Here is a 15,319-nt window from a genome sequence, read left to right on the forward strand (position 1 = left end):
GCTTGGATTAATTCTGATTTAAGAATTCTGTTTGGTTATTCACTTTTTTCCTCAAAATGTAATTTTCAGTAAATGTGGTGATGTCACAAAATGATCAAACATCATTTGGTGCTACTCCCCTCTTCTAGCTGTGGAGATAATTTCATGAGGCACAGTCATTGTAAGCAGTGGAGTCACAAGTGAGCCAGATAAGTGACTAGGCAATAATTTTTTCATCAGGAATGAGGGAAAAAATGGCAAGTGGGAGTGGAATTGCACCCCAGACCCAATGAGGGGAGTAAATGGAAGTTATACTACTCATTTTTGGAACTGGATTTTAAGAGCATAAGTCATTTAACCACTTTTAAAGACTTTACTCTGGGGTGCCTCAGTGCTAGAGCTGTGCAAACACATGGTAAAAGACAGTCCATGCCCCAGTGAGCTTAATAGCCTTCTTGGTTTCCCCACGGCAATGCCATTATGTTCCAGCCCTCTTCTCTTGAGCAGGATGAAGGCCTTGCCTCCTCCTCCTGATTATTTTAGCAGACCTCTGGTTAGCACATGGAATGAGCCCTCCAGACTCTGCCGTCAGCACTACAATCCTTTCAGAGCTCACCTGGCAGCTTTCCCAGAAAAGCAAGACACGGTCGTTTAAGCTGGTTGCCAGGAAAAAGACTGAATAATGCTCATTCTAGCTATTTGTTTGGGATACTGGTTCTCACTTTATGAAATAAATATGCCAGACATTCATCTCTTGAATGAAAAGAAATTGCTGCAATGGTCTTGCACTGCTCTCAGCAGAACCTTTCCAAGACCTCTCAAAGGCCTTTGAAGGACCATCTCAGATGCTCTAATCCTGATGCTATTTCTGTGTTGAGTACCAGTTGTACCAGGTCCTCCAGGGCTTAGGAGGAGTGCAAATGGGAAGTTTTGTGCTCTTGTCTACTAAGTGGGCCTGAATATCTTCTTAAGTCATGACTAGCTTATGTTTCTTATCAGAATCTGGGAGGGTATGAACACCCACAACCACTGATGGTCATGCAGTGTTTGAGTTTGTCAAATGGATATGTGGGCTGATAGCTTAAAGGTGTATTCTATACCATAACTTCTGTCACATCATAGTAAACTAGAATGTAACATGTGTATAGGATCTATCCATTAATAGCCAAAATATTTGGAGGAAGCTGCCTTCATGGGCTGTGTCTGCCTGTGGAAAGCTGACACTTCTAGTTTTCTTGCAACTGCCTTCCCACTGCCCCATTCCCCAATGCACCTGTAAAATGCTGCAAAAATGCTGAGGAATTTATCAAATATGTGAACAAAAACAGCAGATACCTTCACTGTGAAGGTATTTGTGAAAACACAAGTACCCTGCAATTAATTTGACATAAATGATTTTTTTTTTTTTACTAGAAAAGAAACAGTAACTATTTATTGACCTCCTCCTGGGGGAAAGTCTCTTCTTATGAGTTTCAGTTTCGTCTGCCTTCTTCACTGTACACATGGACTATGTATGTGTGTGTGTATATATATACACACACACACATATATGTATGTATATACTTTATATATTTGGACAGTATTTGCACCTTTTAGTACTTTGTATTTATCATCAAATTCCTTCATTTGGTATTAAACATCTAGACAAATACCCAAGCTGTGGCTTGAGTTATGTTAGTCCCTCATGTTATGTTAGTCCCCTGAATAGCCACGGGATCTGCTCTGAATATGTTTTTTAGTGATACCATGTTCTAATGTTAGTAGAAGATGGGAAGGTCTTATTTTCCTAACACAGGGTTACCAGAAAATTGAGGTTGAAAAGGATGCACATAACAGAATGATCTTATCAGAATAAAAGAAGAAAGGGGAAAAGAGAAAGGAAACAAGATCAGATTTTGTTGTCTGATATTCCACCTCCATGCTAATGCTATGTGCCATATATTATTCTTTTTGTTTCCTTCATAAAAATGAAGCTTTGCCTACTGTTACATTTCTGCAAAGTGCATTAGAGAATATCATCATAAAAATCACTGAAAACAAGATAGTACTTCAGCAACTATGTATAGACATCATTGTTGTAAAGTGCTTCTGCCTTTTGAAAGCAACATGGCAGAAAGAAGGAAACTTGATGTGAAAAGCCTTTTTACCATGTTTTTGCACTTCAATTTTCTGGCTGCGTTTGTGTTTCAGAGTTGGTTTGGTAGTTTTGTTTTACACTGTGTGTAACCTTTAGTTCCACTCATAGGGAACATATGGCCATGCAATTGGTTAAAGCTACTACAGGGGTTGTTTCTGTGTGTCAGGCTAGGAGATGGTGAGAGCCATGCTAAAGCTCTAAGCAATTGGTTTGGTTAAAGGGAACGATTGCAACACTTGGCCAACTCTTCAACTACTTCCTATGACCCATTGTTCACAATCAGTCGGTAAGCATGACATAGTTTTGTTCCTTAAATCTTAGAAGAAGATCACCAGCTGCTTTAAATCCTGCAAAACAAAGCATTGGTCATAAACATCAAAACAAGAAACAAAGTAACAAAAAAGAGGGGGAATGGATGGCAGAGAAAAATCAAACTGTGATGATTCTAATTAATAAAATGTCTACCCGAAAGTCAAGTTGGTTTTCATTTTTTTCTCATAAAGTGTCTATACTTTTGGCCAGTGGTGCCCTCCAGATTCCTAGTTCTGTAATTCTCCTTGTTGCTTTTCACAGCTGATTTGCATCTGCTTTCCAGTGGATCTTTTTGGTTACTTGTTTAAAGTTACTTTATTGGAGTATTTGACTATAGTCTCTGTCTTGCCTGGTTTTGAAAGTTTAGACGATCCTGACAGTGTTTTAAGAGCTGCCTGGCTAATGTGCTGTTTGACAGCAATAAACAGGAATCTTATTGCTGTTGCCTTTCTTCCTCTTCATTTTCCTGACAGTGGCAAAATATCGAGTGAAGCTGTGCCTTGGTCAGGTAGGGTCACACAGTGTCACAGTCTAAGCACCAAAACGCTTCTAGCACGACTGATGAGTTATCAATGTGCACCTCTTGAAAGCATTAGTTTGCAACTTGTATAAGGAAGGATTTTCTCACCACCTGAATGGCATTCCCGGGGCTTTTGGTGACACATAGTTGAGAAACAGTGAGGTATCAAAACAGAGAATTGAAAATTCCAATGGCCAATTCACACCTAATCATCGTGGGACCTTTTAATATCCACTGTGAGCCTTATAGGATCTGAGTGTGGTGAAACTCACTGTGTCCTGGCAGGTAGCTGTGGACACATCCTAACATAAGACATGTAAGAGCTTGCCATTATGAACTCCACTATAACAAAAATAACAAAAATGCCAAAATGCCATGTTTCCTAAAGGAGTCTAGAGAAACTTATTGAAGGAAGGATTATTCAACAGGACATGAAAGCATTCCCACTATTTGTAATAAGAATACATTATCAATATATTTATATAAGTGATTATTGTTTTAAATTAATCTTGTTTCACAAAATAGGGGTAGCAACTCTAATAAGAATAGTTCTGCACAGTTAAATGAATTGCTCAGGCAGCACGGAGTTGATAATTACAATTAAGATGGTAGGAAAATAAAGATTGCCTATACACACACACACTTGAAATTGAGTAACAACATCCTTTCAGTAACTAAAATCCTTATGTACTTCCAAAGAGGAAATTTAGCCATAGAGGCAGAACATGATGGGTTCCTACTTTACGTATGCACATCTCAATGGTTTTTCTTTTTTTTGTGAAATAGCAGCTTTAGGACATGTAAGATTTATGCCAACTCCTGCCTGTTCTCATAGAGTTGAGCTAAATGTTCTTGTTCCTACCTTCAAACAGATGCTAATATTAACTTAATTGTCAATGTATTAATGTAATCTGTGTGCTTTATCTAAGGTGTAAGTTTGTTCTCTATACATGTTTAGTTCTGTATGAATGAGGCACAGAAAGAAAAATCAATCATTGCTTCACAGAGAAATATGAACTCTGTTAGCTTCATTTTTCACACTGTGAAAATGACTTGACCTTCCTTTCCTCAGAAATCCAAATATCTCCAATCTGTATTCATAGCTGGGCACAAATTTTCCATTAACATTTTCTGGATAGAAAACTGTGATTTCATTATTCTTGTTTTGGCGGAAAATAAGCTTTTCTTTGGATAAAATGGAGTGTTCTCAGCAGAAGAGGTTTCTGTGCTGTTTCACAAGGGGTGCAGTTCAGTTAACTTGTGCCTCTGTGGCTGTGGACTGCTGGCCTCTGCCTGTCTCACCTGACCCACCATGGGCAGTCCCACCTCTCCTCCTTCAGGGACATTGGGGCAGGTGGTGCCAGCTGCACCCTGGCCTTTGGAGCACCACACAGGCCCTTGTCACTAGTTCACGCTTTCCTCATTGCCTTTGTATGCTGCTTTGCATACAGATTACAAAAGTACTTTGGATAAGGAGATTATCAAGGGATGTAGGTAGGTTTGAAAGAGAAAGGATGAGGCTGGGATGTCCCTTCCCTGCCTCAAACTCTCTTCTCCCCTGTTTGCTGCTGAACCTGATGAACGAGGTGGGAAGTTTGACTGTTTTGGTGTGAGCCCAGCAGCTCCAGTAGCGTTTTCAGCTTGTGAGTCCACCCATGCCTCGGCCACAGCAGCCACCAGAGGGGTCTAGGCATGTGTTCCTTCATCAGAGGGACACTCTGGCAGGAGGCAGGACTCCTTCTCCTCTAACCCTAAATGGGGACAACCACCCAAGCCACCCAGGAGGAGCACCTTGCCGGGGAGCCGGCTCTGGGCTGGTCGAGCAGGCCGGGCAGGGCGGCTGGCACAGGGCAGGGCCGGTGGAATGGCAGCAGGGCTCCCGCCTGCAGCCTGCTCGGCAAAGCCGAGCCCGGCCGTGCTGAGCCAGCACTCCCCTCTGAGGCAGGCTGCGGGGCCGGGCCGCAGAGCACGGGGCCAGGAGGCCTTGCTGATCTTATTATCCCCGCTCTGAGCTGCTGCAGGTGCTGGGAACCGCAGTTGTATTTTCCACTATAACTGTAAAAGAGGTCATGCCGAGGGCAGCTGATTTTTCTATTCCTGGCAGTTCGGGTAGATGAACCCTTCGCTGTGTGGAGCCGAGCTGGGACAGCCTCGTGCTGTGTTTGCCCCTGAGCTGGGCCTTGTAGAGGGTGCTGGATCCCTGTGCCAGCAGCCGGGCACTGGGGCAGCAGCTACACCCAACATGTCCCCAGCTCTGCTCTCCTGCAGGCCAGCTCGTGCTCCATTGCTGCGTGTCCTGGCCATGTGTAGCCAAGTGTGGCTGCTGGCAGCGGGCTGCTGTGTCCCTGGGGAGAGGGCTGAGCATGGCACTGTCCCTCCACCCCTGCGGTAACAGATGTGTGTCCAGCACACGGCTCCAGTGGAGCATGGGCTGGGTGTCCCCAGTGGTGACACTCAGGTGCATCCTGGAGCCTTTGAAACTGACTGCAAAAAGTTACTTGAAACTGACAGTAAAAAGCTGCTTCATTCACAAACTTTGTCACAGACCTGAGGGCGCTTGGGGAGCTCCAGATGCCAAACAAGCAACTTCTAAGGGGATCCATTACCTCTGCTATTGCATGCCATGGGGGCAGCAGGTTGGCTTCCATCATTTGGTGATGAAGGATCTCCCACCCCTTTGCTGGAATGAGTTCTGAAAGCCTTTTCAGGATATGTTCTGTGTATTTTTTGGTAGTTTCTGAAGAATTGAAAAGGGTTTGCTTTCAGAAAGTGAAGGTGCTTATACCTGGGAAGTGATTTTTCTTTCTGTTGGGTAAGAGCCCTCGGCCTCTTGCAGACTGCTTTGGTGCAGGGGTGACCGGCTGGCAGCCAAAAGACCTCTGAGAAAACAGGAAGCAGAACTGCCACCTTTTGTGGTGGCACCCAGTGCTTTTAGTAAGTTGTTTGAGTGTAATGGTTGAAGTTCAATGTACTGAAAATAGGCAAGATATTGAATGCAAGTGATTAGGTGACAGACTAGGCTTTTAGTTTTATTAATTGTAATTGTTTGTTAAAAAAAACCTCTCTGTACCCGCATCTGGAGAAATGTGAAATTTTGAAAGTGTGATTCCTCTTCCCATGTTGGTCTAAAGTATTGGCCACAAATTAGGATTTTGAATGGGGCCTTTAAAACCAACAGTGATGCTAAAATAAGTTGAGAGAGGGGCCAAACTCATGATGTTTTAAAGCTTTGGGGCCAGAGTAGTGTGTTTGAGTCAGTGGTGAAAACACATGCAAGAAAGGAAATGCTGTGTGTGCACCTGATGTTCCTGCCAGAGGGTTCACTGGAGCCTTGTCTGTGGTGGCAGAACTGGCTGCTATGACCAGCTGTGTGAGTCTCCTGGGGCTGGGACACAGCTCTGGAGACAGGACCTCACCAAAATAAGGGTCATTTCAAACTTCACCAAGTCCTCAAGACTTACTGGCATGCAGGGACGTTCTGTGATTGATTCTGTGGAAGACCGGAGTAAAAATGAAGATGGCTTTGGTCTTGTCTTTGCAAAATGAATGTATACACTTGTTTGCTCAGTGGGCATATGTATTTGAAGTATTATAAATATAAAATGGATGTGAAAAGTCATAAGATATTGGTTACTGTTAAGAAGGCAATTCAGATATGAAAGTGTGAATCTGGGTAGAGAATAATTTCATTTAGGGGATGGAGGGAGCAGTGGGACTCCTTCTACTTATGAGTAGGGGCAGCCTGGGATTTGGCTTCTCTCAGAGATTGGTGGAGGAGTGGTGTGGGTTCTGTAGGGAGCCTTGGGGTGCCCCTGACCAATGTCCTGACTAATGCCCGTAGGTGAGCTGTGCCACTGCCACAGGGCAAGGGGGAGGGGTCATTATCCCAGTGGGAGAGCGGGGTGCTCCCCTGGATCCAGACCTCATGAAGCTCGGGAGGGCCTTTTTCATCCAGCCCTCCTGGGCTGCCCAAGCCAGACTGCTCTGACCCTTGCTTGCCATCCTGCATCTCCCAGGGCAGCTGACACGGAGCTCTGGCCTTGCCATGTCCGTGCAGGCAGGTTTGTCCACACAGCCAGCAGGAGCTGGCCTTGGCAATTAAATGATAGGATTATAGATGTCTGGTTTTGTGTGTGTGTGTATGTTTGGGGTTTTTTTGTTTTCCTCTTTTAAAATTCTCTCCCCCATTCCCCCTTCTCTCTCCCCCTCTCCGACCCCAGCCAGGCCTCCCTAGGTCTCCCGCAGGCGCGAAGCCGCGCCGCTGCCCGCGTCCCCGCAGTTGCTCCTTCCAGCTAAACTTCCCCGCGCTCCCGGCGGGGGCTCGCGGCTCCGCCGGATCCCGGCGGTGCTGCCGCGGCGGCTCCATGCCGCGGCTTCGGGCCGCCCCGGCTCCTCCCCTCGCGGTGTGCGAGGCAGGCTGCCCGCCCGTCTGTGTGTGTGTGCGCCGGGCCGCCGCCGCCGCTGTGCTGCCTCTCCCAGCCGGGCACAGCCGCGCCGCGCTGCTGGCGGCGGCGGCGGCGCTCCGCCGCTCCCCGCGGCGCCGCTGCCCATGCGGGCCGGCCAGCAATAGCCGCGCCGGCTCGGCTCGGCTCGGCTCTGCGGGGCGGGGAGGGGGCACCACTTCTCTGAGTCTCCCCACCACATCGTTATGGACCTATTCGACTTTTTCAGGGACTGGGACTTAGAGCAGCAGTGGTAGGTTTTTTCGGGTGGTGGGTTTTTTTTTTTTTTTTTTTTTTGGTTTTGGTTTCTCCCCTTCCCGCACCACCTCCCCTCCCCGTCTCTCCACCCCTCTCCTTCTTCCAGCTGCCTCCTTCCTACCCTTCCCTGCTCGCTCCCCCGGTGCTGTAGCCTTTGTTGAGGGGCGCAGCACCCGGTGCCAGCGGGGAGCGGGTCCGCGCTGCGCCCGCGGGCAGCGGGGCCGGCCGGGGCAGCCGGTGCCGGCCGGCTCCAGCCCTGTTCCGCGGCCGCGCCGCCGGCCCCGGCCGGGAGCAGCGCTCGGAGCGCGGCGGCGGGGGGCGAAGTTGGCCCGCAGGGCAGCGCCGAGAGGTGCCGGGTGCCGGCTGCGATCAGCGGTGGCAGCCCCCTCCCGAGCAGGGGCGGCGATGTTCCCCGGGATCGCGGCTTTGCTAATGTTGTGTTTACTGCTGTCACTGACAATGTTCCTTTCACGGGGAGAACCGCAACTGTAGTTTCGCTGTGTGGCACAGTTCGGCTGTAGCTCTGATCGGTGTGGGGGCTTCTGTTGCTGGTTTTGCTGGTTTCCTATTCTAGATGAAGCGTTATTGAAGTTAGTTTTGGAAGTGGCAAGATCAGTACCCGTGATATTATAACAGGTCTCTTTTTTTTCCTGCCCGTCTCTGCATCATTTTTCTTTATTTCATTTTTTTTAAAAAGAATGGAATTTTAGGTTTATATTGCTCTGTAAAGAGGTGCAGACCTTAAAATGCTCGGTGCATCTGTTTAAGTGCATTGTAAACTTGTTATCAAAGTGAATGTTAAGGAATTTTTGATGGGTGACAAGTAGCTGGGAAAGTTAGAATTTGGGTAGGTACTTAGTCACTTCTGTGGCTGGTTAATGAGATTATGCTTATTCTTTGGCTGGTTTTATTGGTTCTTTCTTTACTTTTCAATTTAGCGAATATAATTCCTTAACTATGCATGGGGAAATTCAGAGGTTGGGTACTGCTTTGTTAAATGCTTTTAGGCTGGAGTGCAGTTTGCCAAGGAAGAAAGAGACTAAAATACTGTATTTTGTGATTCTAATCCCTAAATGCCACACAGATTATATATGTGTATGTATGTGCATTTGGACCTCGTGTTTTGCAGAGGGTTTACTTTACTTTGTTGATAATATAAAGGTATGTCTAGGAAAAAGGTAATATATCTTGTTAATGACTATCATTTTGCCAAACACGGTCTAACAGCTATACTTGCAAATCCATAGTAATCAGAACCAAATACCTGTCACGTTCCATTTTACAGCAATTGGGAGTAAATCCTTGCAACCATAAATTACACTATATCAATATTAATCTGTAAGCAGGCGTTTTGGATCATGTGCGTGTTTTATCAGCTCTGCATAATCCATTGTATTACATCTTTTTAATAATCATGCTGTTGTTATTTAAAAGTAATAATCACAATAAAATTAGTGCTCAATTAAATATTATGCTTCTACTACGCTATCTTTACTCTGCTACACTAATTTATTTTGCAGACAACTGATAACCACCGTATTACCACTCAAATAATATTTGCATACAATTTGCCTAATTTATAATGTGGGTAACATTAATTTAATAGAAGCTGTTACAACCCAATATGTGGGTGTAGTTCAAATACTAAGCATTTATAGGTATTGAGTTTTAGTGTTTGCTTAATAACTTACTTTCATTTGACTATGGTTTTATGTGGATTTAGATATGTGCATCAGAATGAAGGGAACTCTCGTGCCTCAGATTTTCCATAAAATATGAATGTACTGCCTCTCATTTTAAAATTCTATTTGCTGTTTTTTGTACTGTGAAATGTATTGTTTTTAATAGTTTTAGGGTTCATGAGGACAGACATTTTTACTTTGACTGTTTCAAACAGTTTGATACCTGCTCAAACTCTCTATGTTGCACAGGCATTCACACACACTGCAGAGATCAAGTTGCATTTAGCTTTTAGCAATCCAATTAGTATAGGTAAGTGCATATATAATATGTGGGTACATAATCTACATGTCTACACAAATGTGACATGTTTTTTATTATACATGTAAATATTTTTGTCTCTGACAAGTAGTTGCATAGCTTACAGAGAGTTAAATTTAGCTCCTCTGTCCACAAACACGTGTATGTATGTAATATGTTATACATACATCATCGCCACACACCCAGGAATATGCATGCACATCCATCAAGATTTATTAATTTTGTCTGTGTACCCAATATGGTGTGGTTGCTTTGTAATATTTGCAAATAAGTACATATAACGTGATGTGTGAATTGCTCCTTCGTATTTCGAAGCTGCCTGTGAGCTGGCCTTTGTAAAACGTGTTTCACAAGCATTTATAAGGCAATTAGGGACCCTCTTCTGCATTCCTTGCAAACCCAAAACTTCTAATCTGTGCTGCAATCACCAAGAAGGCAAGCTCAGGCCTACTGTGTGTGTGGGTGTTTGTATTATCTGCATGCAAAGTACAACAGAAACATCGTTAGCCTGAGAAATATATTAAAAAAATATTTATAGCTTAAGCAGAATTTTTTTTCATCTGATGAAAAGATGTAAACTTTCTTTACCTTGCATTTATACCAGGAAATGACTTTGTGAAAGTTACTCGTTGATGGGAAAAATACAGTTAATTTCCCCCCACCTCCAATGGAGGTACATTTTTGTGTCACTTTCTTGAAACATATTTTGTCAAGAGCTGTGATTGTTACAGTGTGCAGTGCTGCTGCACATGTGCTGAAATTCTCACCTGGCCTTCCAGATGATTCGTGGAGCTTTGTCTTGATGATACAAACTACAGAATCAGCCCTTTAGTTTCCCATATTAGGAGAGATCACAGTAGTACAAGAATGAGATGTTTCATTGACCCTTCACTGAGAATGTGATTAGGAAGGTAGCTGAGAGTTGGTGTGGGGTTTTTGTTAACACTGGGGTACAATGTGTAAAATGAGGCCACAAATATCCTTGGGGATATTTTTGCAGACTTGAAAAAAAAAGAAAAATACCCAAAACAATATAGGTAAATGTAAACACTGGATGAGATTAAAGGGCCAAAGCTGAAGTCTGCTATGATTCCTGGATGAATAGGAAGTGTTCACCTGGGCTTGCATTTAATATGAGGCATTCTATGAGGGAGAAAGGAAGGGAGATGGATATAATGAAAAGCTTGAATGCCTGTGTGCACCAAGGGGACCACTTGCTGTTAAAAATCAAATTTCATCTTTTAAATCACTTTCCATGCTTGTCTGTGGTAACCAAGTAAATGAAATCTTGCTGTGGCCTGGGACCATGTGGCTAGATTTGAACCTGCTTATGGAGTAAGGTGGTGTCATTAATCAGCAGCTGGGAAACAACAAAACCCAACAAAGAGCGAACCACCCTGGAATATATACTCCTCACTAGCACAAACAAAGGCAGAAAAATTCTTGGGTTATGTTATATTGATTGTTATAGGTATTAATATTTTTAAGTCCTCCAATCTTTAAAAAAGTGGAAGTTGAGAAAATACTTAGCAGAAAAATGCATATTGAGGTATGTAAATCAAAACCTGGCAAGGTAAAATAAGATGAGCAGGTAACAGTGTTGTCTTAGCTGTGTGGTTGCAAGGAGGAAGACTTAGCCCTGCAGAGAAACAAGCCTCTTGTTTTTTCCTATTTTATATTATGTATCACAAGTAGCCTAATTGCAGCAAAACCAGCAAACTGCCAGTTATACAGGAAGAGGCTTAAACTCACTAAACTGTTATATAAATAGAAAGTTCAAAGGTCTGTTTGTGGCTGACAAAGCTGAGAACAGGCCATCTGTGGGCCAGGTTCCTCTCCTGTGTGAATGGAGAAACGCACTGCATGCCACAGCAGCGCACTCTTTCAGCATCGTCCTCAACCTGGAGGGGGTGATCCTGCTCTCCAGACAAAGGTGAACTGTTTCAGTTCCAGCCCTGGCTATTTCCCCCTCTTCACCCACCTTCCTGCTTCCCTCTCTGCCTTGTGCCCCTGCAGAAGACCTTCTCAGTTACTGTTCTTTCACCAGAGATTGTAATAACTCACTAAATGAAAAGTCTTCTAAACGTGGAAACTGTGTTGTGTTTCTGATGGGAATGTTTGAAATAGAGTAGATAAGCTCTTTGGGAGTTAGATTTCATTTTTATTTTTTTAATTTTAATTTTTATGGGGTGATAGTGAGAGCATTAGTGTAGGAAAAAGTCACATTTTGAATGGATTTCTGTAAGATTGTTCTCCCTGTCCATTGCTTTTCCCTAAGAAATATTACAGTTGAATTGCAGTTACTTTTTGGATTTGTATTACATCCACGAGTAATTATTTGAGAATGTTTCATTTTCAATTTGCTTTGAAAGTGTAAATGGATAGATTGTGTGGCTACTGGTGGGTGTGTGAGGGGGATTAGATGCTGTCAAAACAAGCAGCTGAGGAAGACCAAAAATAGTCTTGGGCCAAAACCTGTACTTGAAGTACCTCCTGATTTAGTAATTCTTCCCTGGCTGATGTTGAACTTCATGGAGTGTAAATCTTGGAAGAATTTGGCTGTTGGCAAACATTAAGTTCACATCTATCCTATGAGGCAAAATTACTATCAGTTTAACATCATTTGAATTGTTTTCCTAATGATTCATTCAAGAATTTAATGCCTTTTAAAATATACAAATTGGGATGGAGAGTAGATACTTCAGGTACTGTTCAGCTATTCTGAAGCCTGGCAGAACTTGAGAGCATTTAAGCAGTTTGTACATGAATGCCAATTATATTGTTTGGGGTTTTCTTCTTAGTAAAAGATGGTGCTATGATGCAGGTCCTTCAGTAAAGCAAAATTATTCCTTTTGTCTGACAAGAGTACTTCTGCAACCTGGAATTTTCTAAACCATTTAGAGTGGAAAATGTGACATTCTGAAAATTATTAACTTAAATATACGAAATGGTCTTTGAGAAAATGGATGAACACTTCTGGTCTTTTTATGCTTCTTAGGACTGTGACAATACGCTCCAGCATTGTGAAAGGAGTGTTGTGATGCTTTTTGTATGATGAGGCCCAAATTCTGGTTTTATCTAGATAAAGAAAAATGCCCAATATGGTGAGATGGGATAAAATCTGTGTTAGACTTAGAAAAAGCACATGGGCCTTAATTTAGCAGAGCCCATAGACAGGTGTGTCGTTTTAAGCACACAAGAGATCCTATAAAAAAACCTCTTGATTTCAAGAGTTAAGTTTCACCAAACTGAATTCCTGATCACTTCCAAAATGCTCAATATGTTTTACTAATGACTAAACCCCAGTTTTTGATGTATAAAGTAATGAAATACGCAAGAATACTTGTGCGTATGTTATTTTTGCCTGTATGGTAGCCATCTATTTCCCTGAAATTCACAGCAGCTTTATGTGATTTCACCAATAACTGGGTAGTCAGAAATAATGCAAATAATAATTAAAAAAAAAATCTAGAGGGATTGTAAAAAGCATTTTATGCCTTAAACCCATGCAGCATTTAGAATCAGCATCTAACCAGAAGACCCTCTCCTGTATTTTCCCTGTGCCTTTAGTTTGAGGTAATGAAATTATTTTTGTGTCAAGGACTCAAAGGATTTGGTTCCTGAATGTTTGTTAAATGTGCATAGTCAATAAACACCATGAAGAACCCATGTCTTCCTCCAGCCTCAGCGTGAGTCAATGGCTGGTGATGCCAGTGAAGATGCTCCCAGTTGACTTGAGAGGGCCCTTGATTTGTCCATTTTGGCCAAAAGGCAGACTTCTTTAAATGTCGAGCAACTCTCTAATGACCAGGATCAGCAAGGCTCTCTACGCATGCCTAATACTATGCATGTGGAAAAACTCCTCGGAGCCCAATTCTGAACCTGTCCAATTCAAATTTACTGCCTTTCTTTTACGGAAAGAAAAGAAAAATGGAGGGGAAAGCTTGAATCTTTTCTCTTGATTGCAGTTAGCAGAATGGATTTTCTAAAGCCATCAAACATCTATTAACACTGAAAACTGAAAATGTGCCGCAACTCTGGGTTTTGCAATGTTGCAAATTCTTTCTTAAGCATTGAAAAAGAAGATAGTAAATCAAATAAGATGTCAAGTTAGTATAACCTTCCATAATATAACATGGTCAGGAAGTCACAACAGTGACTCTAAAAGACAGCTCTTTCATCCTTTTATTGTTACTGAATGTTCTGTGTTGATGCTTTGTAACCAAAATATTTGTTTAAATTGTTCTAATAGCTTTGGTCAGAGGTCAGAAGGTACATTACTCCTGACTAATGGACAACTGTAGAGATTAAAAAAATGAGAGGAAGGATGGCAGCGTGTTTGTCAGTAGCTTTTAAGCTCCATCTTGAATAACTTCTAATGAGACAGTTGTTTGACCAAAGATTCTCGCTAAGGGCATATGATGTTAAATCTTTATTTGTGAGGAAATTGTGTGGGAATGAGCTCGAGGGCTTGTATTCAAATGCATTGTACTGGAATCCAGTCTCGAATAAACTTTATAAAAATTGTATATTGCTCCTAAATTTCAACAGGACTGCTATTGAGTGCAGTCAGTTTGATGGGTTTACGAGGTTGGGCTCATAGTGCTGAAAAAGTAATGTGGAGCAAGAGAGCTGAGGTAAGGGAATAACCCAAAACTTCCTGCAGTTAACTTCCCAGCTGTTACAAAGTGTTTTATCATGAAGAGGCTATTTCTCAACTTGTACATAGCACATCAACGACATAAATTGTTACAACTTTTAAACAAAGGTCTAGTCTGTAGTTTCTTTAGTAAAACTGTATATAATATTTTAATAACATTTTATTAATATATTCAAATTAAGCCACTGAGAGAAGAAAACTCTCACTTGAAACATTTTTTCCTTGTGACCTCAGCTGTTGATCTGTGTCTTTTTGCTGGAGATTATAATTGAGTCCTTATTTCATGTGATTTGCGATGGTGAGTTCTAAGGAGAGTTGGAGATGATACCGCAACTGGAAGCTGATTTTCCTTGTAGGTGGAGCAGAGAATAGGGAATGCCATTTACTATGTGTGGTGTGTAAGACTTGTTTAGTGAGGAGCTGTAGTCAGCAGTTCAGATTCCTGACTCACATGCTGCATGGTGCTACCAGTTATAGTAAGACATGAATAGCCCACTCATAATTATATGTAGTTATAGGGGTGGGGTATTAACAACCAGCAAAGAAGAAAACAAGATAGAGCACCAAGTTAAAAATCACTGACTTGTTCCTTTGACAAGTATTATAATAGCTATTTTTGTATGCTGTGGGTGTACATGATGTTGTGGAATGAGTAAATTCTGTAGCTCTACATTGCCAGTGCCTGGGGCTCAAACCTGCAGAAGCCTTACTACTGAGACTAATGCTTTTTCCATTTGGCACTTCATTTACATGGACTGTTGGCAGGATTCAATTGTAGCTCAAAAGTTTTCTTGGACATTCAAGTGTAGGCTCTTTTGATAGGTGATAGTATCTGCAAAGTGATAGACGCCTGAAAGTAACACTGGGTAAAAGCAGAGCAGTCCTTGGTGGCTTATAATCTGTGCTGAGAAGGTGGCTTCAAAATGGATTTTTTTTTTAATTTAAAATGTTTTTATGTCTGAGGGTAACAGTATGTTATGTAAGTCCACTTGTTTCGTTTTGGTTTTTTT

At 42.5% G+C, this 15,319-nt stretch overlaps 1 protein-coding gene across 4 annotated transcripts in view; it reads left to right on the forward strand.

Annotated features, from left to right (window-relative positions):
* AFF2 (AF4/FMR2 family member 2) overlaps positions 1-15,319 on the forward strand; it is a 359,269-nt gene that overhangs the window by 18,519 nt on the left and 325,431 nt on the right. For 3 of the 4 annotated variants that reach the window (XM_039717481.1, XM_039717484.1, XM_039717482.1), the window contains exon 1: positions 7,477-7,643. The exons of the other annotated variant lie outside the window; for it this stretch is intronic. In XM_039717481.1, coding sequence (XP_039573415.1) covers positions 7,597-7,643 — 47 coding nt within the window. In that variant the 5' untranslated portion in view covers positions 7,477-7,596. Of the gene's footprint in view, positions 1-7,476; positions 7,644-15,319 lie in introns of those variants that run through there. 4 annotated transcript variants of the gene reach the window in all.

Source organism: Passer montanus, unplaced genomic scaffold (genome assembly GCF_014805655.1).
Source record: "Passer montanus isolate IOZ18808 unplaced genomic scaffold, ASM1480565v1 scaffold38, whole genome shotgun sequence".
Taxonomy (NCBI): domain Eukaryota; kingdom Metazoa; phylum Chordata; class Aves; order Passeriformes; family Passeridae; genus Passer; species Passer montanus.